Source organism: Hypanus sabinus, chromosome 16 (genome assembly GCF_030144855.1).
Source record: "Hypanus sabinus isolate sHypSab1 chromosome 16, sHypSab1.hap1, whole genome shotgun sequence".
Classification (NCBI taxonomy): Eukaryota; Metazoa; Chordata; class Chondrichthyes; order Myliobatiformes; family Dasyatidae; genus Hypanus; species Hypanus sabinus.
This window is the reverse complement of record NC_082721.1, coordinates 5,739,925-5,767,098: the sequence shown is the minus strand read 5'-3', so window position 1 is coordinate 5,767,098 and position 27,174 is coordinate 5,739,925. Positions and strand designations below refer to the sequence as shown.

General features: G+C 42.3%; 1 protein-coding gene across 3 annotated transcripts; it reads right to left on the bottom strand.

Annotated features, from left to right (window-relative positions):
- On the bottom strand, nt 1-27,174 carry mob3a (MOB kinase activator 3A). Of its 3 annotated transcripts, none has more exons than XM_059991023.1 (4): nt 27,019-27,174; nt 5,964-6,506; nt 1,992-2,194; nt 1-968 (listed from the first exon to the last, which is right to left on the bottom strand). In XM_059991023.1, the coding sequence occupies exons 2-4, from the start codon at nt 6,379-6,381 to the stop codon at nt 939-941; spliced, it is 651 nt and encodes a 216-aa protein (XP_059847006.1). In that variant the 5' UTR covers nt 6,382-6,506; nt 27,019-27,174; the 3' UTR covers nt 1-938. The 3 variants fall into 3 exon arrangements, with proteins under 3 accessions (XP_059847006.1, XP_059847008.1, XP_059847007.1); XM_059991025.1 differs by lacking the exon at nt 27,019-27,174 and adding an exon at nt 26,903-26,981; XM_059991024.1 differs by lacking the exon at nt 27,019-27,174 and adding an exon at nt 26,398-26,536.

The following is a 27,174-nucleotide window of genomic DNA, read 5'->3' as shown; positions in this document are numbered from 1 at the left end:
TGTTTTAATAACATTATACTTTAATCTGAAGCAGAAATTTTCACAGAATCAAAAGCAAAAATAACAAATTTCAGACAGTCAGATATCAGAGCACATGATATAACAAAGAAAAATATGATATAAATTTTAAGAACTTGCTTTTACCACAGATGTCCCCCTTGAACTGCAAAACTATACTGTATCATTCATTAACAGTAAGATTTTAAAGAAATATAGTAAAAAAGTATATCGTTCTTTTTTAAATATTTAAAAAAAGTCTGAAAACTTTTCTTTCCTTTGGAACAAATATTCTATGTACCGTTCAGGACAATTTATTTTCTAAAGACTGTGCCATATGGAGCACTGTACCATTACAGGAAGTATATTTTGAAAAGAATGCCTGGTATTCCTGTTAAAGAAAGACGAATGAATTAAATATGACAGGAATGTTGCAATCTGTTTTTACAGAGGTTTTTGGCACCAGCCAAACCCTGTAGTATAGCTATAGTTACCGTGCAAGTAAACCTAATAGATGAACTATTCTGTTTTTCTGGTGGTTGAATGGTGCTTTATCAAATTTACCAGAAACATTCAGAAGCGCTTCACATACAATAAAATGCATAAAATTTCCACAGATTTTATATCAAGCAGGATATTTATCATCAAAATGCTTTGTTGTTTGCACCATTGTAGCTGCAGAATCGTGTTATTGTAATGAAACAATTAACTATCCCAGGAAGATGCTTCAGTGGTGAATAGAATTTTCTGTAATCATTGCAGTTGCCGACAGCAACAGAAAATTCCCCATCAGTTGTTTTAACCTTTCATGTTTCAACGTCAATGATCATTTGAAATAGGACCAACATTTTTCTTTCGAAATTTCTTTTCTGCTCAGATAATCCATTTCAATAATGATGTGGATGGTACAGCTTCTTGTGTGATCGATGAGTTGATGCTTTTCAATGGCACATTCTCATGGTCATCTCCTTCTGTGGAAGGAAAGGAAACTGTTACTAGCAGACGGAAAAGCCCTGAAAATGTTCTTGCAGACTGCTGGTGGCAAAATGAAATGCTGAAGCAAATACTGCAGCTTTTAAGGGGGAGAAAAAAGAAGAGTTGAAAAGCAAGGAAAATATCAAAAAAGGAATTGTGAGAACACATAGTGGCCACTTTATTAGGTACACCTGCACATTAATGCAAATATCTAATCAGCCAATCATACAGCAGCAACTCAATGCATAAGAGCATGCAGACAGGTTCAGTTGTTCTTTAGACCAAACATCAGAATGTGGAATAAATGTGATCTAAGTGTCTCAGAAGTACCATACAGTGGTATGTGGTACCAGTGGTGGTTTAGGTATCTCAAAAGTTGCTGATCTCCTAGAATTTTCACACAGAACAGTCTCAAGAGCTTACAGAGAATGGCAGTTCTGTGAACGAAAACGCTCTGTTAATGAGAAAGGTCAGAGAATGGCCAGACTGGTTGAAGATGACAGTAACTCAAATAACCTCACATTTTAACAATGAGCAGAAGAGCATCTCTGAACGTTGAATCTTCAAAATGGATGGGCTACATCAACAGACCACAGCGGGTTCCACTCCTGTACCTAATAAAGATTTAAACACCCTGTGGCCCTATCAGGAGGAGAACATACAAACTCCTACAGAGGATGCTGGAATTGAACTCAAGTGTCCAGAACTGCAATAGTGTCACGCAGGGTATGAATGGGACCTCAATGTGTATTGAGAGGTAATGTGTGAACTGACCCCAACATGTTTAAAACTTAGGAACAGACCACTGATGGCAAATCACCAGGATTTCACATCAACAGGGTAGTGGAGTATCAGGTTTACTGTACATTGAAAAAGATCCTCCCTAACACACTGTATTAGTCTCCACTTTCTCTGCACATCACTATTGTTATTGTGCCTTTTTAAAAAATATTACAGACCATTCACTAAAGGTATTAAAATCTACCAAGTTTCCTTATGGTAAACTTAAAGTTACATACCAGGGGTACTAATTCTTTGTCGTCTATAAGATTGAATTCCTTAACAAAGTAGTAAAAATGTTTGTAACAAGTATTAACGTGGGCCTCTGCTCCCATGAAGCCAATTCGATCGAAGTGGTGGATGTACACATGGACAAAAACACGGAAAAGCCGAGAAAGGATCTTCTTGCAAACTTGCTGGAAGTTCTTGGGGAACGGGGTTCCTGAGGAGGAATGAAAAATACATGGTTTAATTATCTAAACACAAGAGATTCTGCAATGCTGGAAATCCAGAGCAGCACACACAAAGCGTTGGAGGAACTCAGCAGGTCAAGCAGCATCTATGGAGAGGAATTAACAGTCAAAGTTTCAAGCTGAGTTCTGATAAGGGTTTCAGCCCAAAACGTTGACTGTTTATTCCTCACCATAGATGCTGCCTAACCTGCTGAATTCTACCAGTGCTGTGTGTGTGTTGTTCTGGTTTAATTCACTTGCTGATCTGAATGTTGACAACCATTCAATATCTCTATGCAGTGGAGATAGCAGTAACTCAAAGTACTGGAGGAATTCAGCAGGTCAGGCAGCATCTATGGAAAGGAATAAAGAGCCAAACTTTTGGGCTGAGAGACTTCATCAGGACTTGTAAGGAAGGGGGAGAAAGCCAGAATAAAGTAGGGGGAGGTGAAGGAGTACAGTCGGAAAACTGAAAGCAACTGAGGGGCAAGGCGGGTGTGTGGGGGAGGTGGTAATGAAGTGAAAGGCTGGGAAGTGATAGGTGGAAAAGGTAACAGACCACAGGAGGGAAGTGATGGACAGGTGAGGAGAAGCAAAGGGATGAGAGGAGAGTCATAATGAGGAATGGAGAAAGACAGGAGAAGGAAGGGGCAAGAAGTTACATAAATTGGAGAAATCGATGTTTATGCCTTCAGGTTGGAGGCTAACCAGATGGAATATGAGGTGTTGCTCCTCCGACCTGAGAGTGGCCTCATCGCAACAGTGAAGTAGTGGAGATCAAAGCTTTCCTTTCGATCTGAAACCATCTCCTTGATAAATAATGACTGAAGTAAAATATGAAGGGTGCACAGGGCAAGTGAATAACGTTGAATGACAATAAAAATCGGTTGAGTGTACTGAAACTGTCAAACTGAATTAAGTTTTTATGGATAATTTCTTTACAGGTTAGTAGATCCATATGTTAATCAATACTTTTAAAATATCTTCTATTTCTGAGGGATTTGGTGTCTACAAATAAAATTAATTCAAGATTCAGCTTATTTATCACATGTACAGTGAACATACAGTGAAATTCGTTAATAACCAAAACACCCAAGGGTGTCCTGGGTGCACGCAAGGACCACCACATATTTTGGCGCCAGTGTGACATCCCTCAATACTTGGCAGAACAACACAGAACACAACATGCAATGAAACAACACCAGCAAAACAAGCCCCATCCCTCCTCCCACATCCCTGTGCTTACACACAGACACAGTTCCTGAACCCCAGGGCAGAGTCTTTAGCAGCGGACTTGGACACACAGGTATCAGGCCTTCAACTACCACAGTGGATTTACAGAGATTGACACACCTGGGTTTAAATTAGATTTTCAGCCAGCAGTGGTTATGTCATTAAAAATCATTTATAGCTCTTTTAGCATGTTCCAACACCTCAGTAACTTTGAGAGAGAAAATAGCGTGAAATCACTGAGTGATCATGCGTAAGTCTCAGTGTGTAGACTGTGGAAGGGCAGGATATCACTGGAAACAACTGCCTGTCACCTAAACTTTCAGTGTGGGTGCCAGAAACTAAGTTTAAGCCATAAGATACAGGAGCAGGATTGGGTAATTCGGCCCATCGAATCTGCTCTGCCATTCAATCACGGCTTTTTTTTCCCAGCCTTATACTCCTATTTTCTTCCCAGTAACCCTTTACCAATCAAGAACCTATCTCTAGCTTAAATACACCCAATGACATTACCTCCACATCGATCTGTGGTAACAAATTCCAGAAATTCATCAACAGTGGTTGAAGAGATTCTCTGCGTACCACAGTAGTATAGCAGTTAAGACACTATTATAAGACACTATTACAGCTCGGGGAATTGGAGGTTGGAGTTCAATTACAGTGCCGCCTGTTGGGAGTCTCTGTAGATCCTCCCTGCACCATCCTCCCCCCCCCCCCCCCCCCCCCGGTTTCCTCGTGCAGTCCAAAGACGCATCGGGTAGGTTAATTGGTCATTATAAATTGTCCTGTGATTAGGATAGGATTAAATAGGGGTTGCTGGGGCAGTGTGGATTGATGAGCCAGAAGGACCTATTGTATCCTTAAATAAATAAACAGTTTATTTACAGATACAAGTGCAGAACAGAATGTTCCAGCCTAACGAGCTGCACTAGCCAGCAACACACCTATTTAACCCTAGCCTAGGATAGTTTATACTGACCAATTAACCTGTCTCTCTGGTGCTTCCCACTCTCAGTCCACAATAGAGACCCATGTCGGAATCAGATTTATCATCACTCACATATGTCATGAAATTTGTTGGGGTTTTTTTGCAGCAGTTCAGAGCAATACATGAAATTACTACAATATTGCGCAATATATCCTAGCTACATATATGTGCCTAAGACTGGTATTGCAGATGACTCTCTATTCTGAGGCTATGCCCTCTGATCCTAGACTCCCCCACTATTGAAAACATCTCCACATCCACTGTAGACCTATGAATGTCTGATAGGTTTCATTGAGATCCCTCCTCATTCTCTAAACTCCAGCAAACACATCGTAGGTGCGTAGTCGGTAATGTAGACAGCCCCTCCTTTACCTGAACGTTCATTTATATTTGAATAAAGACACTAACTAACATGAAGTCACATTGGCAGCTCTTCAGTTATTCAGAAAGTTTACACAACCATTTTTATTTGCTGTTTTTGTTTTAACTGGATGTGAATGACATTGAGATTCACAGTGAAAAAGTTATCAGAGCTGCCGTCTCTCAGCGTCAGAAACCACGTGTAATTGTAACCTCGGTTACTGACTGTGGAATGTGCACATGTTCCCTGCGACCACAAGGGATTCCCCACCCCACCCAGGGGCTTTGGTTTTCCCCCAGGCTGCAAAGACATGTAGGTTGGTGAATGAACAGGCCTCTTTGAACCACGGCCTGTGCGTAGGTGAGTGACAGGATCCGATGAGGGAAGTTGATGTGAGTGTGGAGAGAATACATTGCAGCAGGATTAGTGCAAACAGGTGTTTGTGGTCAGCAGACACAACTGACCAAAGGCCCAGTTGCTGTATCTATCAATCAGTACAACATTTTCTCAGAGAAAATAGGGAACTTACAGGAAAAGACATAAGACAGAGGAGGAGAATTAGGCCATCATTGTTTTGAAAAATAAATCAGCCATGACTGAATATGTTTCGCCATTCCATCATGGCCGATTTATTCTCCCTCTCAACTCCATTCTCCTACCTTCTCCCCGTAACCTTCAATGACCCGACTAATCAAGAACTTATCAATCTCCACTTTAAATACATTCAATGACTTGGCCTCCACAGGCATCTGTGGCAATGAATTGCACAGATTCAATGCCCTCTGATCCTAGACTCCCCCAACATAGGAAACATCCTCTCCATATCCACTCTATTTAGGCCTTTCAATATTCCATAGATTTCAATGAAATCTCCGCTGATTTTTCTAAACCTCAGCGAGTACAGATCCAGAGCCATCAAACACTCCTCATACATCAACCCGTTCATTCCCAGGATCATTCTTGTGAAACTCCTCTGTACACTCTCCAACACCAGGACATCCTTTTTGGATATGGAACCCAAAACTTCACACAATACTACAGATATTGTCTGACCAGTATCTTATAAAGCCTCAGCATTACATCCTTGGCTTTATATTCTAGTCCTCTCAAAATGAAGGCTAACGTTGCATGTACCTTCCTTACTACCTGCAAAGACAAGACGACAATTGTTCTAACTCACCAACATTGGTTGGGAATATGCTCTCATTGTTGACTTGGGTTTCAATCCAGTCCATAAGCAGACTCATGTATTGTGGTGCTGAGAGGGCGGTGGGCTTCCTGTACTTATTTTCATCTTGCCACCTGTATTCATACCGAGGTCCTCCGGACATGACAGGGCAGGTGGCATCAGTGCAGAACTCCGATACAGTTCCATAAATCAGATTGATACGGTTGAAGAAATCCACCACGTGGACAGCTACCCAGTCATTGAGATCCTCGTTTGAGGGAAGCTGAACTGCCACTTTCAGATCCAGACCAGCATTCAGCGATGCTTGTGCCCTCTTGTGCAATTCGAACCTCTGTGTACCTGGCTCAAACTTGCGCTTGGGACGAAAAGTCTTATCCTTATTAAACACTTGTTTCAAGGCCACGGCCATATTAAACTCTTGGTGGCAGTCTGCAAAGAGGTGGACTGGGAATTCTTCGAGATAAAGAGGGTTACTTGAGACAAGCTACTCTGCTTGTGCACCTCAAAAAGTTCCTTTTACTCAATTCTTCAGTTCTGTGAAAAACAGAAAACAAAAATTAAATCATATTGTACTTCATAACTATATCATACTTCTGGTTGTTCTTTAGAAATTAAACCTGTCCCAGTCATAAACTTAAGAGGATAAATGTAGAATTATGCAAAGTAAATTTCCATGTAATAATTAGTGCCAAAATTACTCCTAAGCACATAGATTGCTTTTTATTTCACTCAGGTCTAAATTGAATAAAAGCAGTCAGTTGGAAAACAAACACAAGATTCTGCAGATGTTGGAAATGCAGAAAGACAAAAACACACATAAAATGCTGGAGAACTCAGCAGATCAGGCAGCAACTATGGAGAGGAATAAATAGTTGACATTTTGGGCCAAGACCCTTCATTAGATCTGTTCATCCAATGGCGACAGTTTATTTATTTCCATAGATGCTGCCTGACCTGCTGAATTCTTCCAGCACGTGTGTGTATCGATTTGGAAAACAGTATGGCTCCTTCACTGGTGGTGTAGTGGCATCAGCGCTGGACTTCGGAGCGAAGGGTCCCGAGTTTGAATCTAGCCGGCTCCCTTGCTAGCAACTAAGCCTCGTAAAATCAAGAAAGCCTGCTAAAAAAACACCGCCACGACGGCGTCCCGATGACTCCACTCTTTGTCTTCAGAAGGAATTAAATAGCATTCTTGTTTGCACTCAGCAAATCATGTCTAATTTGTGTTCATCACCTTACACCCTACGTAAATACTGGTGATTGAGGAAGTACATTACTGCAATGAAGTTTATTATATCAGTGGTTAATTCCCCTCCTACTTCCTCTGATTAATGAATCACACAGGGTTAGAGCACCACAGGCAAGTAGAGGCAGTGGTTTGGATAGAGTACGAGTTTGCACACAGTCCTGAGCGAGCAGGTAGACCAATTCTGTAACACACGCCATGGCTCTGTAGAAAGCTAGTGGTTTAGTTGCTTTAGTCAGAAAACAGATGATTCACATCATGCATCAGGGAACTTCTAAAGCCATTTGTTTTAAGTTTTGAAATAATTTTTAAAAAGTACTATTTGAGCCATTTCTCTGAGATGGGGTAGTTTGTGCTATGTAGATATTAAGCCTCTGATCTGGATTAAGTTATTTTAAATGATTTCTTGATATGCCACATTCAGGCTTAAATGTAGACATGGTACTTCATTCCTACAGCTTCATGCTCCAACATGATAGTTTCTTCGTGTTAAAGAAATTACGTACAGCAACTTTTCTTATAACTCTGCCATGAACGGTTTCAAGCTCGGTTGTGAAAGAAGGGTTGGGCATGGGTCTAGCAATCCCATCCTGTTAAAAACCCAGAAAGAGAAAGTGCAACTAAAGCTCAAAAGACCTTATCTCTGAAACATACACTATACCCCAGCAGGAGTGATAGGCTTAACTATATTTCTACATGTGAATGGAGCCTCTGATGGACCAACAGATTTATTTACAATCAGACAGAACTGGAATACAAGAGAGATTCTTCTATCTGACCTGTGCCAATTACTACAGGCATTTTGATTCTAACCAGTTATCCTCTGGTTGGATCAGTCCTGCTCCCGATTCCACACAACACAGATATTCCCTCTGCATCACAGTGAAAACAAGCTAGCACAAAAGCAGGCACAGTCATGAACCTTCCATTTATTCTGTTACAGTGTGTTGTGGCAGTGCCACAGCAACTGACTCATATGAACATTAATCATATAAGAGGAGATTCTTCAGGAACTTGCATTTCTCAGCTGTGCAAAAGCACACGTAAACTTTGACCATAAGACATGGGAGCAGAATTAGACCATTCAGTCCATTGATTCAGCTCCAGCATTCCATCACAGCTGATTTATTATTGTTCTCAACCCCATTCTTCTGCCTTCTACCTGTAACTTTTGATGCCCTTACCAATCAGGAGCCTATCAACTTCCTTTTTAAATATACCCAATGACTTGGCCTCCACAGTCACCTGTGGCAACAAATTCCCCAGATTCAGTACCCTCTGGTTAAAGAAATTCCTCCTCATCTGTCTTAAATGGATGTCCCTTGACATAAAGTAATAAATGTGTATGTGTAGATCCATAATCTGTTATTTGATGAAGACTGAATATTTGACACAAACGCAGGCTGACTTAAAGTACAATTATCAAAGTATGTGTAATAGTTTATTTGTAATGTTTCACTGCTAATGTAATGGCTTCTCTGTAATGTTCACTGCTGAGATAGCGGTTTCTCTGTAGCAGCAATGTTTGGGTTATGGCTTGGAGATAATGGGGTTGGTAGGCAGGGGTTAGCCAATGAGAACATGTTGTTCGTTCTTGTGTGTCTGGGAGCTGGGTTTTCGCGGTCTTTTGTCGAGGAGAGATGAAGAGGGAAGACACGAATGGAGTACGCCAGACGGAGTGGACTGGGATCTGAGGGTACAAAGGTCGGCGACTTTTGGAGGAGATCGATGGTGAAAGCATGACTACTGAGTGAACTCGAACTTGGGCCTACTTTTTTGTTTTGTTTATTTTCATTACTAACCCTATATTCAGATTAAGATTCATAAAGTCTATCATTTAATTGCATATGGTGTACTGTCTGCTATTTTGCGTTGTGGGTTTGTAACTGGGGGTACATTACACAGCATCCACACAAACGTGATTACCCAGTTTGGTGGGGCCGAAGGTTGATTTTTCTAGATGAACGCCTGAGGGTTACACATGTATACAGTATATAACCCTGAGATTCATCTCCCCAGACAGGCGCGAAACAAAGAAACACCATGGAACCTCTTCAAAGAAAAACATCAACCCCTTTTTCCCAAATGAAGAAAAAACAAATTGCACAAAAGGGTAACAAAAAAAACCAAGCGAAAAACAGAATATATAACAAAATCGAAAGAGTCCAGACGTATTCAGTCAGCTCAGTGTTCGTTATCCGCAGATTGCCTCAATTCAAAGTCACCCAAAACAGCAACAAAAAAAAAGGAGTACCTAGAAATCAGAAATGCATCATAACATGAACTGCACAGTCCAATCCTCCGTAACAACAGTAATTGACAGAACACAGAACATGAATTACATAATGTTATAAATTCAATATAAAATCAGAAAATAATAAATATGGACTTAATGATCCCAAATTAACAAAATTCAAAGAGAGAAGCCAGAATGGTCTTTCAACTTCTTGCCTACTGAAAATTCAACATCTCAGGACAAGACCAGCCTGACACACATCAAATCTCAGATGCTCTTGGTTTGTACACTGGAAAACTCAATGAGTGTTTCATCCTCTCGAAATATCTTACATAAATATAAGGAAAATGAACAAATATGGGCAATTGGAGATGTACAAATTGCATAATTGCTCAAATTATGAATTTAGGTACTTATTGATATGTTGATCCTCATTATTTCAGAACACTGCCTTCCTATAACAACCACAACATACTGTTTAAATACAGAGCAATTGCATACATCAGCTATATTAAAGATGAATAAAAATGCGCAAAAATACAGTACTCTGAAATATATATGTAGAGCTAGAGTGCCTCAGACTACTGCATTTGTCAATGTGGAACAGTGAGTGAATTTGTAAATCTGGCAGGAGCAAAGGATATTGGGAATGGTGAGGGTGTCACAGTGCAGGAGGGGTCTGGGATAGGTGGCTGAGAAGGAGTGCCGGGGGCAGGGGGTGGTGTGGTGCAGACACACCCAGATCTGAGACTTCAGGCAAGGTCATTTGATTACAAACAACTGGACTATTGAACATTACAGAATGTCTCTCTTGTGCTTCCTGCTCCCTCCCCCTTTCCACTCTCAATCCACAATAGAGACTCCTATCAGAATCAGGTTTATCATCACTCACATACGCCATTAAATTTGCTTTTTTTTGGGGAAGCAGGACAGTGCAATTCATAAACTTACTACAGTACTGTGCAAAAGGTCATTAGCTATTTATATGTGCCTAAGACTTTTGCATAGTACTACAATTATAATAAGGACCTTACTCTTATTCTGGCTTCTGCCCCCTTCCTTTCCAGTCCCAAAACTGTTTATTCCCATCCTTTAGATACTGACTGACCTGCTGAATTCCTCCAGCATTTGTGTGTTGCTGAAGATTTCCAGCATCTGTAGAATCTCATATTTATATTAAGGGCTTTTTCTGTAATGTTCTTTTACCTTTTACATAAGGAACTCTTCCGAGTGTGATTCATTCAACAGCAATTTGCATGCATTTGGTTCTTCCACTTTCAGAGCATTAATCTCCAAATCAATTTTCAAAAAACAGCAAACCTTAGAGACTGATGAGAATTATGAAATTTGAAAGCCAAAATACACCCCAAACATTACAGTATTTAAAAAAAATATTCATGTTGCCTCTCTGTAAAAGAATGCTTTGTTTTACTGATACGTTCAAGTCTTTTTGCAGGCAACAAAATGTTTCCCCTACCTTCAAAATGATGCATTCACTTACCTTTCTACACAAATAAATCTCTGACCATCGCTGGATTAAGAGTATAGGTTTAAACACGAAAATAACTTATCCTTGGTCACTATTTTCCTGAAAATGTGATTTCACAGTTTGAATATAAACATTAAACGAACAACAACTGAGCAAAATGTCTATGCACTACATGACTGGCTTTGTTCATTTATAATGCTCAGATTCTCTCAAGCAACTCTACTGGAATATACCATGGCAGATAAAGGCACGGGGAAATCCAGCAACAATATAATACTTAGGGAACTTCCCAGGAGAGTCATTTCCTGTGTGCTTTTTTGAATTATTACATGAAATGCCCAAACACTAACAAGAAATCTGGAGATGTGTGGGGTGTGCAGGGAGGGTAGCACTGGTGAAGGAGCTTATTGTCCTGGACAGTCCTGAGCAGCTCACTCAGCTTTAGGCCCCACCGGACATTCACTCTCACCTGTGGCTCCAGTAGCTGTTTGCATGTGACAGCGGCCTCACCCCAGTAGACTGCTTTGACAGGTGGGCTAAACCAGGTGAGGGTAGCAAGCGGGATTCATACCCCAGTGATGTCTATCCTAGCACGCAAAGTCTGTTCCAGCATACCGGACAGATGAGATCTACAGTGAGATCCAATGGCCAGGAAGGTGGTTCTGGAATGTTCCATGAAGAGTGAAGGGCACAACAAGGCACAGAAGTAGTCATGGTCCTCTACTGCAACCAAGGAAGAGCCCAGTTTGTGATGAATACTGGACTCAGATCTCTGAGGTCAAGAGAGTGGAACTGCCCCAGTGCAAGGGCTTTTCCACTTTGAAAACTCTCCCACAGAGGTTTCCTGTCAGCATTGGATATGGCATAGAAACCACCAAAAAGCAATTCATTCAAATAACTGACTGTTCTGATTCTGTGAATAGTTCTGGAGTCAAGTTTCCCAAAAAAGCTTAGGCAAATAACATTTTTTGTCATCTTGCAAAAAAAAAGTGGCTTGGGTACACAACTGACCTGTCCTAGAACCTCAGATGTTTGCTTGGACTAGCTTGAGGAGAAACAAGACCATAGAGATATAGGAGCAAAATTAGGCCATTTGGTCCATCATTTCATCATGACATCAATTTTCCTCCCAGCCCCAATCTTCTGCCTTCTCCCAGTATCCCTTTATGCTCTGACTAATCAAGAACCTATCAACCTTTGCCTTAAATATACATAAAGTTGGCCTCCACAGCTGCCAGTGGCAAAGAATTCCACAGATTTGCCTCTGTCTGGCTAAAGAAATTCCTCTTCTTTGTTCCAAAGTGATGATGTCCCTCTATTCTAATGCTGTGTCATCTGGTCTTACACCCCCCCCCCCCCCAAACATAGAAACCACCCTTTCCACATCCATTCTATCAAGGCCTTTCACCCCTCATTCTTCTGAATTCCAGCGAATCAGGCCCACGGCTATCAAATGCTCTTCATATGTTAAGTGGTTCCAACCTAGAATTATTTTCGTGAATCTCCTTTGAACCCTCTCCGATATCAACACATCCTTTTAGAGATAAGGTGCCCAAAACTGCTTGCAATATTCCAAGTGAGGCCTCCCCAGTGCTTTATAAAGTCTCAGCATTACATCCTTGCATTTATATTCCAGTCCTCTTGAAATGAATGCAAACATTGCATTTGCCTTCCTCACCGCAGACTCGACCTGCAAAATAACCTTTAGGGAATCCTGCTCACAGACTCCCAAGTCCCTTTGTGCCTCAGTTTTTTTTTAATATTTTCTCTCCATTTAGAAAGTATTCAACCCTTTCATTTTTTTTTATTAAGTGCATGACCATACACTTTCCGACACTATATTCCATCTGCCACTTTATCACCCATTCTCCAAATCTAAATTATTTTATAGCCTCTCTACTTCCTCAAACTATCTGTTCCTCTACATTGTCTGCAAACCTTACAACAAAGCCACCAATTCCATCACCCAAATCATTGACATTTAAAATAAAAATAATTAGTTCCAACATTGACGCTTGTGGAATACCACGAGTCACTGGTTTATCCATGCTAGAATCTTTCCTGTAATACCATGGGTTCGTAGCTTGTTAAGTAGCCTCATGTATGGCACCTTGTCAAAGGCCTTCTGAAAATCCAAGTACGTATCAACCAATTATTTGTCTATCTTGCTTGTTATTTCTTCAAAAAGGTCCAACAGATTTGTTAGGCAAGATTTTATCATGAGGAAACCATGCTGATTACAAGCTATTTTATCATGTGCCTCCAAGTACCCTAAGGTCTCATCTTTAATAATCAACTCTCAACATCTTCCCAGCCACTGAGGTCAGACTAACTGGCCTCTAGTTTCCTTTCTTCTGCCTCTCTCCCTCTTGAAGAGTGGAGTGACATTTGCAATTTTCCTGATTTCCAAAACCATTCTAGAATCTAGCATTTCTTGAAAGATCATTACTAATGCTTCTACAATCTCTTCAGCCACCTGTTTCAGACCCTGATGCGTACACCATCTGGTCCAGGTGACTTTATCTACCTTCAGACCTCTCAGTTTCCTTTTTGTTTTTTTTTTGTAATTTTTTTTTATTGAAGTTCATCATCAAACATTTCCATAAGATGTGTTTCAGACACTGTACATATATATCATATAAATCACAAATCTCCACAAAGTATTTATCTGAGGTACAGACTCATAGAAAAGAGTGGAAAGAAAAAACAAGCAAAAGGAAAGAACTATGTACAAGTAGGGAGTGATCTTTTTTTTAACAACAGATTCATTGATTTGTGAAAATAAAATCAGGCCTATGAGGCATTAAGTAGTTAAACCATTTTTCCCAGTATGAATCAAATTGTTCCAAATTGGATAAAATTCTCCTACGTTTGATTGGATTTACTAGCCCATTGACATTAAAAGAAATTAATTTTACCTTGTCCTTAGCCATCTGTATTTATCTGTCAATGTACCATTGAAATTAGAATGAAATTGATCTACTCCCTGAACAAATAAGAACCAAGAAACGCAAATAACAACAAAAATGGCAACGGACGTGTGATTCCAAGGCTGAAGTCTCTAGTAGATGACCCTGCATTGAGCTAGAGGAAATGTCTAGTTGTGGGGGATAACCCCTCCTACTTGTAAGTTGAGGGTCCCCAATGCAGTATTCATAAAAGTCAGTGAACAAATCCATTACACAGAAAAGATTTCCCTGTGTACTACTCCTATATATATTACGCACACATACATATATAGACACATTACATACACATATATATTCTCATTTTGGTGGGGGAAAAAGGAGTAAGTGAGAGAATAAAGAATAACAACAAAGTAATTATAAAATCCACATTATAATAAGTATTTCTCGAGATAGGTACATCACCGTATACTTCTGTTTCCGTTTAGCTTCTCAACATTTTTAAAGTTAGCCAAACCTTATGGCTCTTCTGAAGGGGGTGAGGACTGTCTTTGGGAAACTCCCGGTCTCTTCCTGATATATTTCTCTCGGCCTCCTCCCGTCTCCTGCCTTCTCGATTCTCGCACTATTTCCCAAGCAGAGTGGGATAATTCCTCAGTCAGGCTTTCCCTTGTTTTGGTGATGCTAACGAGCAACCCTCTGGCCTTCTTGTCTGTAGTCGCCTCTTCCACCGTCTGGTACAACTGCTTCCCGTTGTCATAAAACACTCGAAGTTTAGCAGGGTTGGGAGTTTGAAATCTAATCTTGTTTTGTTTTAGTACTCGCTTTACTTCAGAGTATTCTTTGCGTTTCTTCAGGACCGCGGGGGGGGGGGGGGGGTAATCTTGGTCGAAATATATTAATTTATCATTGTAAAACACTCTCTTCTTACCCCAGGCCCTTTGTAGAATCTGTGCCTTGGTGCTGTACCGCAGGAATTTAATTACAATTAAGCGTGGCTTTCTATCCTGGGTAGGTTTCAGAACGAACGCACGGTGGGCTCTCTCGACTTCCAACTCCATAACCGAGGGAAGATCCAGCGCGTCCTGCAGTAACTTTTCAACAAACTCCGTCATAGACGAGCCCTCTGCTCCTTCCGGAATGTTGTAGATTCTGATATTTTTCTGCCATGATCTTCGCTCCAGGTCAAATAGTTTACCTTCTTGGTGATGTATGATTTTTATTGTCTTACTCAGTATCCGTTCCACGTTTTGAATGCAATCTTCCACCTTCTCAATTCGAGTCTCTGCCACCGCTATTTTCTGATTAACGCTGGCGAGTTCTGCCTTAATATCACGGAGCTGCTGCTTTATATCTTTCTGGACCTCCATTATTTCTTTCAGACTTTGAAGATGTTCGCCTGAATGAGGCCCAGCAGCTGCCTCACTCGCATGCGGACAGGTAGGAGAGCCGCTCGCTGCACTCCTCTCCGACACAGGCTCTGCAATGTCACTTTTTTAAAAATTTTCATTTCTTCTTCCGACTCTTGCCCCTCTTTTCAGTTCAAATATTTTTCTAAAAATATATTTGATGGGCTAACGGGGCTTAATACGTGTTTTTCCGGAGGAGCTTGTGACTTAAGCTGCCATTCTCGACGATCACCGAAACCTCAGACCTTTCAGAACCTTCTTCCCAGTAACAGTAACTTTATACACTTCATGACCCCCAACACTTGGAATTTCCACCATACAGTTTGTGTCTTCCATAGTGAAGTGTGATGCAAAATACTTATTCAGTTATCTGCCATTTCCTTGTCCCCCATTACCTCTCCAGTAATGCTTTCCAGTGGTCCGATATCCACTCTCGCCTCTCTTTTATACATATGTATCTTAAGAAACTTTTGGTATCCTCTTTAATATTATTGGCTAGCTTACTTTTGTATTCCATCTTTACCTTCTTAATGACTTTTCAGTTGCCTTCTGTTTAGTTACTACTGTCTGGCATCAAGGGGCTACTGCATAGGACTGAAAGAAGCTGCAGAAGGTTATAAATCTAGTCAGCTCCATCTTGGGTACTAGCCTACAAAGTACCCAGGACATCATCAGGGAGCAGTGTCTCAGAAAGGCAGTGTCCATTATTAAGGACCTCCAGCACCCAGGGCATGCCCTTTTCTCACTGTTACCATCAGGTAGGAGATACAGAAGCCTGAAGGCACGCACTCAGTGATTCAGGAACAGCTTCTTCCCCTCTGCCTTCCGATTCCAAAAGGGACATTGAATCTTTGGACACTACCTCACTTTAAAAAAAACAGTATTTTTGTTTTTGCACATTTCAAAAAAATCTATTCAATATATGTAATTGATTATTACTTTTATTTTATTTATTATTTTTTTCTCTCTGCTAGATTATGTATAGCTGCTAAGTTAACAAATTTCACATCACATGCTGGCGATAATAAACCTGACTCTGATTCTGTTAGTTTTTAAAATCTTCCCAATCCTCTAACTTCCCAGTAATCTTTGCTCTATTATATGCCCTCCCTCTGGCTTTGACTTCTCTTTTTAGCCACAGGTGAGTGTTCTTGACTTTGGTGTACTTCTCTTTGGGATGTACGCAACCTGTACCTTCCGAATCGCTTCCAGAAATTTCAGCCATTGCTGCTCTGCCATCATCCCTGCCAGTGTTCTTTTCCAATCAATTCTGACCAACTCCTCTCTCATGCTTCTGTAATTCCCTTTACTCCACTGTAATACTATTACAATAGACTAACTCCTTCTCAAATTTTAGGGTGAATTCAATCATATTATGATCACATCATGTTATTGTACTGTAGTTTGGAGAAACATCTTGTTTCTATATGCATTATATGGTTATATACATTATATACATGTTCATAGTTAAATGACAATAAACTGGCCTTGAGTTGCATCTTAAGCTTTATCTTAAGCTTTCTAATCAAATCTGGTTCATTGCACATAACCAAATCCAGAATAGCTGAACCCCTAGTGGGCTCAACCACAAACTGTTCCAAAAAGCCACCTCATCGGCAGACTAGAAATTCCCTCTCTTGGAATGCAGCTTCAACCTGATTTTCTCAATCTACCTACATATTGAAATCCCCATGACTATTGAACATTGCCCTTTGGGCATGCATTTTCTATTCCCCATTGTAATTGGTAGACCACATCCTCACTACTGTTTGGGGGTTTGTATACAACTCCCATCAGGGTCTTTTTACCTTTGCACTTACTTAGCTCTAACTTCAATGATCCAACACCTTCCAATCATGTCACCTTTTTCTAATGATTTAATTTACTTTTTTTAACCCAAACAATGCCACCCCCTCTGCCTTCCAGGCTATTCTTTCAATACAATGTGTATCCTTTGACATTAAGCTCCCAGCTATAATCATCTTTCAGCCGTGATTCAGAATTGCCTACAAGGTCATATATGCCAATCTGTAACTGTGCTACAAGTTCATCTACCTTATTCTGTAAAGTACACACATTCAAATATAGCACCTTCGGTTCTGTATTCACCCTTTTGATTTTGTCCACCTTTTCGGTGCAACAATTATGCCCTATCAGCCTCTTCTTGCTAGGAATCTCACTACACACTGTCCTCCTTTAGGGAATAATTCTTGCACAATTCCACATGGAACTACGGAATTACATGGAGCATTGTGGCAGCAAAATAGCATCCATCATCAGGGGCCTCCAGCACCCACCTCATGCTCTCTTCCTGCTGCTGCCGTCAGGAAGGAGGTACAGGAGCATTGCGCCTCTCACCACCAGGTTCAGGAACAGTTATTACCCCTCAACCATCAGGCTCCTAAACCAGAGGGGATAACTTCACTCACCCATCACTGAAAAGTCCCCACAACCCCTGGGCTCACTTTGGAGGACTCTTCATTCCATGTTCTCAATATTTATTTATTTATTTTCTTTTTTTGCACACTGGTTGTCCACCCCACTGGGTGTGGTATTTTATTGATTCTATTACGGTTATTGGATTTACTGAATATGCCCGTAAGAAAATGAGTCACAGCGTTGTAAATGGTGACATATACACACTTAAACAATCAATTTACTTTGAACTTTAAACTGTTAAAAAAAAAATCAGCTTGCCAGGAACTGGACTGGAGAAACAGTACAAATCATGTGTACTTTACAATAAATCGATCTACAACCAAGAGCACAGTAACATTTTCAGTTCTACAATTCTAGTACCTTTTGGGAATTCACGGGCAATTTCTTCAACCACTTACTTGTACATTGTATTCTGACGAATTGCTACTCTACCAAATAGGTCAAGTGGCCTAATTCGGCAATGTCTTATGATCTAACAATCTCTTTGAACCCGGACCATCAGACGGGGTACCACAGCATTAGGACAAGAACTATTAAGATAGGAAACAGCTTCCCCCCCTCCAGGCTGTGAGACTACTGAACTCCCTGCCACCAGCTAGGTCTTATCACATATGAAGCACTAGTAGTGATATACTGTATACAATCTCATTCCAGGTAGTCCCCGATTTACGGACAACTCGGACTTACAAACCGAGGAAGGAGAACGCTGCCCGCCATTTTAAGTCATTGCCGTTGACACTGTGTTCAGTGTGTAACTTTGTATTTTGCTTAAATTTTTCTTAGCAAGAGTCACCCTGAACCCCCACCCCACCGTTCCGGTCAGCTGGTGGCGCAGTGAAATCAACACCGGGCTCAAGACAGACCGCTCCCACCTTAGTGTGCCGGGTTGATGTCGATCCAGTGACTCCCGTACCATCCGTGCTGGGTTGATGTCGATCCAGTGACTCCCGTACCATCCGTGCTGGGTTGATGTCGATCCAGTGACTCCCGTACCATCCGTGCTGGGTTGATGTCGATCCAGTGACTCCCGTACCATCCGTGCTGGGTTGATGTCGATCCAGTGACTCCCGTACCATCCGTGCCGGGTTGATGTCGATCCAGTGACTCCCCTACCATCCGTGCTGGGTTGATGTCGATCCAGTGACTCCCCTACCATCCGTGCCGGGTTGATGTCGATCCAGTGACTCCCCTACCATCCGTGCCGGGTTGATGTCGATCCAGTGACTCCCCTACCATCCGTGCTGGGTTGATGTCGATCCAGTGACTCCCGTACCATCCGTGCCGGGTTGATGTCGATCCAGTGACTCCCCTACCATCCGTGCTGGGTTGATGTCGATCCAGTGACTCCCCTACCATCCGTGCCGGGTTGATGTCGATCCAGTGACTCCCGTACCATCCGTGCCGGGTTGATGTCGATCCAGTGACTCCCGTACCATCCGTGCCGGGTTGATGTCGATCCAGTGACTCCCGTACCATCCGTGCTGGGTTGATGTCGATCCAGTGACTCCCCTACCATCCGTGCTGGGTTGATGTCGATCCAGTGACTCCCGTACCATCCGTGCCGGGTTGATGTCGATCCAGTGACTCCCGTACCATCCGTGCCGGGTTGATGTCGATCCAGTGACTCCCGTACCATCCGTGCTGGGTTGATGTCGATCCAGTGACTCCCGTACTGTCCGTGCCGTGTTGATGTCGATCCAGTGACTCCCGTACCATCCGTGCTGGGTTGATGTCGAGCTCACAACTCGACCTCGTAAAAAAAAAAGCACTGCCACCTCCAGTTTAAATTCCCACACGAAATAGTGTGGAGGATCAAATACCCAAACCCAGCACAGCCCCCACTTGTCCCATTTAACCTGTGTCAGAACGATGGTCCTTAGGACCCGCTGCCCGCCGTGTTTCTGTTCTATTGATGGGAAGTGATCGCGATTGAAAATAAAGTGGAAATAATAAAGAGTTTGGAAAGAGGTGAAACGCCATCGGTAATTGGAAAAGCATTAGGCTACAGTCGGTCAACGATTAGAACAATTTTAAAGGATAAAAGATAAAGTGAGAATAATGGAGCATGTGAAAGGTTCTGCCCCGATGAAAGCTACAATTATTACTAAGCAATGCAGTGGTTTAATTATTGGAATACATACATTTCTGAAGTGCTTTATATAATAGAAAAGTCAAATATATACTATATACCCAAGACAAACGTTTGACTAAATGACGCTAAATAATATTGGCTGTACTTGTTCCGACTTACGCACAAATCTGACTTAAAGACGGACTCAGGAACAGCACTCGTACGTAACCCGGGGACTGCCTGTTTATTTTTTTTCTTTTTTGCAGTACTTATTTTATATGTTTATATGTATACGTGTTTATATTTATTATTGTAATTTATATTATTTATATCATTATTGCAATTTTTGCTGCCCCAAAAATATTTTGTGGCATATGCCAGAGCTATTAACCCCGATTCTGAAATCTGTGTATATTAAATAATGCTGGGAACTGTGGTGCCTGGACAGCCACATATTGGGGTTTTCTTCAAATACTAAGAAACTTTGTGTGATTCAGAAATGACCTGAGAATTCCCCACCACTCATATGTCAATTCATTACAGCACTGCAGGATCACATTGGTTGCATTTCTCTCCACGATCAGCTCAAACAGGTACTAGAAAAAAAACAAAGTTTGTTTTCTTTTTTGTGGCTGTAGCATAGCAACCAGTCGTTAAAAATGCAGCTATTGCAGGAAGAAGATATTTTAAGATTTAAGGTGGGGAGAAATGAACAATACTGCACCTACAAGATCTACAGTCAGTGCCCACTTTATTTGGTACAACTGCTCATTAATCTAAATGTCTAATCAGCCAATAGTGTGGCAGCAACTCAATGAATAAAAGCATGAAGACACAATCAAGAGGTTCAGTTTTTGTTCCAACCATGGTATAATTGCTGGTTTCAGACGGGGTGGCTTGAGTACCAGCATCTCAAACTGCTCATTTCCTGGGCTTTTCACACACAACTGTCTCATTACAGAGAATGGTACAAAAAACAAACAAATAAAATCATCCAGTATGCGGCAGTTCTGTCAGCTAAAATGCAATGTTAATGAGAGAGGCCATACGGGTTCAACTGACAGGGAATCAGAATCAGGCTTATTATTACCAGCAAGTGTCGTGGAATTTAACTTAGCAGCAGCAGTTCAATGCAGTACATAATATAGAACAAAATAAACAAATAATAAATCAATTATATAATATGTATATTGAATAGATTAAAAATCGTGCAAAAACAGTAATAATATATCTTTAAAAAGTGAGGTAGTGCTTAAGCATTCAATGCCCATTTAGGAATCAGATGGCAGAAGGGAAGAAGCTGTTCCTGAATCACTGAGTGTGTGCCTTCTGTACCTCCTAGCTCAGAGGTCGGCAACCTGCGGCTCCAGAGCCACATGCGGCTCTTTGATCTCTGTGATGCGGCTCCCCGTGGTTTGTTAGCTTTTGAAATGTAATTCGAAATTTGAAGATTATGGTGATCTTGTACAATATGAAAACTTTGCGGAGACACCGTTTCCTGGCACATCCGAACCGGCTCACAATTAGCCACCGTTCCGGCTAAGGGAGATAGCCTACGGGGGTTTGTGAGTACGTGTCTTTTGGAACATCCGCGCCCACGGGGACGGGTTGAGCGAGGCTTTAAAGCAAGGCTATTTAGTTCGAATAAAGTTACCTTTGACTGCAGTCTTTATTTTAGCGCTGCGTGTAGCGCTACACCGCTACGTGTTTTTTATCGCTATTAATATACATCACAACTGCCAATGCCTGACACCCGCCAGTGCGCGCATTCTTTTAATTCTTCGATCCAAGGTAGGCTAACTATGTAGTAACCTTCAACCCAACGTCTTTTTTTCGGAGTTCAAAATGTTTTTGTTGCATGCAGAAATGTAATTTCGTTTTCTCTGCAGGAGTTCATCAATTTCAAAAATGCAACACATTATAGTTTGTTTATACATAGCATAAAGGCAAAAAAAAAACCCGTTGTATGCAGTGTTATTTCATTTTGTGGCTCCCCGTGTTTTCTTTGCTGTGGGAAATGGGTCCATATTGGCTCTTTTAGTGGTAAACGTTGCCGACCCCTGTCCTAGCTGATGGTAACAGTGAGAAAAGGGCATGTCCTGGGTGCTGGAGGTCCTTAATAGTGGACGCTGCCTTTCAGAGACACCACTCCTTCATGGAGTGCCGAAGAGTGTGTCTGAATGCACAACACATTGAACCTTGAAATTGATAGGCCACAGCAGAAGATCACACAGGGTTCCACTCCTGTATCTAATAAAGTGGCCACCGAGCAAATAACTATTGTAAAAACTTAAACATTGATTTGCTCAGAGTTTTCAAATAGGTTAAATTGGGGAAATAAATATATACTTGGGTTATATTTTCAGCTCTTCCTTTTAGTAAACCAGTGTCATGAGAGAAAGCAGATATAACCGAAAATGTACCTCTCCAGTGTTTTAAAGTTTAAAGTAAGATTTACTATCAAAGTATGTAAATATCACCACATACAACCCTGAGATTCTTTTTCCTGCAGGTATACTTAGCTAATCCATAGAAGAATAACTGTAACCAGGATCAATGAAAACCAAACTGTGCAAATGCAAATATAAGCAGCTATAAGTAAAAAGCATGATACTACATTGATGGAAACATTTGCAGTATTCTGGGCCGTACTTGAATATTGTGTGCAGTTCTTTACAAGGAAGTTTACAAAGATATTGCTAGGACTTGAGGACCTGACTTATAGGGATAGCTGGATAGGTTATGACTTTATTCCTGGAGCATAAGAGATTGAGAGGAGATTTGATAGAGGTATACAAAATCATAAGGCTTTTTTCCACTGAAATTGAGTGAGACTAGAGCTAGAGGTCGGGGTTAAGAATGGAAGGTGAAATATTTAAGGGGAATATGAGAGGGAACTTCTCCACTCAGAGGGTGGTGAGAATATAGAATGAGCTACTAATGCTGGATGTGGGTTTAATTTCAATATTTAACAGAACTTTTATAGGTTCATAGATGGGAGGGGTATGGTCTAGGTGCAGGTTGATGAGAATAGGCAAAATAAAAATTCTGCAATGAATAGATGGGCCAAAGGGATTCATTAGTACTATCCTGGCTTGCACATCGACTAAAAAACGGCTAGGATGCAACATCTCTGGCCTCCGTTAGTTGGGGTTCGTCAAAGATGAAATGATGAAGGAGAGGATTTTCACAGCGACAAACTGCTATACCTACCCATTGAACCTCCTCCCTCACCTCCAGTCAGGGCCCCAAACAGTCCTTCCACTTGTGAATCTGTTGGGGTTGTCTATTTTATCCAGTGCTCCCAATATGGCCTCCACTAGATTGGTGAAACCTGTCATAAACTGGGGGACAACTTTGTCCCCCATTTCATTCCATCCACCAAGAGTGAATTTCCCAGTGGCCAGCCACTTTAATTCCTATCCCCATTCTAACATGTTGGCACATGGCCACCTCTTATACCACAATGAGGCCACTCTCAAGGTGGAGGAGCAACACCTCATATTCCATCTAGACAGCCTCCAACCTCAATTTCCCCAACGTTTCTCCTCCCCACTCTGGCCTCTTACCTCTTCCCTTTCTCTCATGGTTCTCTCTTCTCGCCTATCAGACTCCTTCTCCAGCCCTTTACCTTTCCCAACCATCTGCCTTCACCTACCACCTTCTAGTTTCTCCTCCTTCCCTTCCCCCCACCTGACTTCTTCTCCCTTCCTTTCCAGTCCTGATGAAAGGTCTTGGCCCAAGACATCAACTGCTTATTCATTTTCATAGATGCTGCATGACCTGCTGAGTTCCTCCAGTATGTTATGTATGTTGCCCTAGATTTCCAGCATCTGCTGAATTGTTTGTGTTTACCCTTTGTCAAAACTCAGAGGATCTGTCCTTAAGATAGGAGGCATCTAGTAAACGAACTGCTTTGTACAAAGATACTGATAATACTGAAATGCAACCGTCTTAATGGACCATAGTGAGCAAGTTTGAACACAGTGAACAATCTACAGTAGATATGAATGGAGTGGAAGAGTACAGTAGCCTAACGGCTTACTGTGCCAGAGTTTGTACCTATTCCCAGTGACTGCATGTGTTTCTTCTGGTTTCCTCCCACATTCCAAAGAGACGTACGTATGGGTTGGGGGTGAGTAAGTTGTGCGCACGCTGTGTTGGCGCTGAAAGCATGGCAACACTTGGCAGGCTGTCCCCCAGCTCGGGCTGTGTTGGTCATTGATGCAAACTAAGTTTTGATTTTTCGATATTCATGTGACAAATAAAGCTTATCTTTAGAAAATGGATGACAAATGAAAAACAGAGCCCAAATTACAGAAGGTTGGAAGTAACTATAAAATAGGATGCATTATACAACAGTCAGGAGATAATAGTCTAAAGCTGGTTTACTAAATAACCCAGCATATTAGATAACCAGCTCTGTTTTAGCAGATCATCTGTGATTTTCATGAGGCCCAATCTGTACAGCTGTCTCCTGTTTACTTGTTAATCCGAGGATAAGAACAGTCGCTAATGTCTGCTTCATCTCTACACTGCTCGTAACTTGTCCAGCTGGTCACAGTCAGGGAGGATATGGTCATGAGACAGAATGAACCTGCGTTCTAGTCTGAGCATAGAAACAGAACCGATCTTCAATATAAACATTCCTGCAACAGTGCAGGAAATAGGTCGCAAAGGTAGTCAAATAACTCCTTACGTACTTCATGGCATTTGGATACACAGGGCAATTCCCCAAATAAACACAAACACTCCCGCATAAAATGTATAAACAATATGTAAACAGAATAAAACATATTTAATGCCTGAAAATAGCTTATAAATCTAATTATCTATTTACCTTCCTTCAATACAAGATCATAAGAGATAGGAACAGAATTAAGACTTTCAGCCCATTGAGCCCATTCTGTCATTCCATCATGGCTGATTTATTATCCCCCTCAACTACATTCTCCTGCTTTTTCCCTGTAACTTTGATGCCCGGACTAATCAAGAACATATCAACCTCTGCTTTAAACATACCCAATAACTTGGCCTCCACAGCTGTCTGTGGTAATGAATTCCACAGATTCACTACCCTCTGGCTAAAGAAATTCCTCCTGTTTGATTCTCTATTCTGAGGCTGTGCCCTCTGGTCCAAGACTCGCCAAATATAGGAAACATCCTTTCCACATCCATTCTATCTCAGTCTTTCAATATTTAATAGACTTTAATGAGATTCCTCCCTCCCACCCCCACTCTTCTAAACACCAGCAAGTACAGACCCAGAGCCATCAAAAGCTCCCCATACATTAACCCTTTCATTCCTGGAATCTTTCTTGTGACCCTCCTCTGGACCCCCTCCAATTCCATCACAAACAAAGAGAAAATCTGCAGATGCTGGAAATCCAAGCAACACACAAAATGCTGGAGATACTCAGCAGACCAGGAAGCATATATGGAAAAAAGTACAGTCGATGCTTCAGGCCAAAACCCTTCTGCAGGACTGGAGAAAAAAAAGCTGAGGAGTAGATTTAAAAGGTGGGAGGAGGAGAGAGAACCACCAGGTGATGGGTGAAACTTGGAGGGGTGGGGGATGAAGTAAAGAGCTGGGAAGTTGATTGGTGAAAGAGACAGAAGGCCACGGAAGGAAGCAAAAGGGGGGGGGGGGGGAAGAGAAGGAGCACCAGAGGGAAGCCATGGGTGGGCAAGGAAGTGAGGTGAGAGGGAAAGGGGGATGGGAAATGGTGAAGGAGAGGGGGGTTGGGGGCCCCAGAAGTTTGAGAAATCAATGTCCATGTTTGGGTTGGAGGCTACCCAAACAGAATATGAGGTGTTGTTCCTCCAACCCAAGTGTGGCCTCAACAGGACAGTGGAGGCCATGGATGTAGATATTCATGAAGTGGTCTCCCAATCTACATCGGGATTCACCAATAAACAGGAGGCCACACCGGGAGCACTGAACACAGTAAATGACTCCAAAAGACTCACAGGCGAAGTGTCACTGGTGCGGCCTCTTGTATATTGGTGAGACCCGACGTAGACTGGCTGGAAGAAAGCTTCACCGAGCACCTACACTCCACCTGCCAGAACAAGCAGGATCCCCCCAGCGGCCCCCCATTTTAATTCCACTTCCCATTGTGATATGTCCATCTGTGTCGTGATGTGGCCACACTCAGGCTGCAGTAACAACATCTTACATTCTGTTTGGGTAGCCTCCAAGCTGATTTCTCAAACTTCTGGTAACCCCTCCCCCTCCATCCTTCTCCAGTTCCCATCCCCTTTTCCCTCTCACCTCATCGCCTGCCCATGGCCCCTCCGTGATCCTTACCCCCTTTTTCTTTCTTCCATGGCCTTCTGTCTCTTCCACCAATCAATTTCCTAGCTCTTCATCCCTCCCTCTCCAGTTTTCACCTCTCTCTCCCCTCCCTCCACATTTAAAATTTACTCCTCAACTTTTTTTCTCTCCAGTCCAGCCGAAGGGTTTTGGCCCAAAACATCAACTGCACTTCCCCCCCCTCCCCCCAATAGATGCTGCCTGGGCTTCTGAGTTCCTCCCAGCATTTTGTGTTGCTCAGCTTTTATTCTCTAGTCATCTGGAAATGAACGCTGACATTGCATTTGACTCGCTCACTACCAGCTCAACCTACCTTTGGAGAATCCTGCACGAGGACTCCCAATTCACTGACACTGGCCATTAAGCGCGACTAAACCGCTCATTTGCAAAGCACCAGCCTCCTTCCAGCCTGTGGTTTCAGATTATTTGCAACATCTCTCAGCTCACTGTTGCGGAGGGGAAATTACCACCGTTTTATCTAAAAAGTGAGCTGACCATATTTCGCCATTTTTCAACACAGCATCAAAGCAAGCACATGGCTCACAATAAGCACAAGAAATGCTGGAAATCCGGAGCAACACACACAAAATGCTGAAGGAACTCAGCAATTCAGGGTGAGAGGGAGAGGAGGGGTGGGGACGGGACTGGACAGTATGGGAGGGGGTGGGTGGGGACGGGAGGGTAGAGGTGGGGTGAATGGGAAGGGGAGGGGTTGGGTAGGGAGGGAGAGGGTGAGGATAGTGAGCCCAGGGTCCGCGACAGCTCAGCCCGGCCGTGAAGGGATTAAACTCCCGCTTCATTCCCTAACTCCAGCTCACCAGCTGAGTGGAGTGTCCGGGGCCGGCCCACCCGGTGCAGCCACCACACCTGAACATCCTCCCTTCTTCTCTGCCCGGGCTGGAACGACCCACCCACCCCGACATCGATAACTTACCGCCAGCCGCCGCCGCCTCCTCCTCCTCCACCACCTCCACCGGCCGCGCTCACTCTCCGGCTACGGCCCCCTTTGCGCAGGCGCCGGGACCACCGTGCATGCCGGGAATCGTAGTTCGATCCGCAATCCGTCTCTCGGTCTGCAGCTACTGCCTGC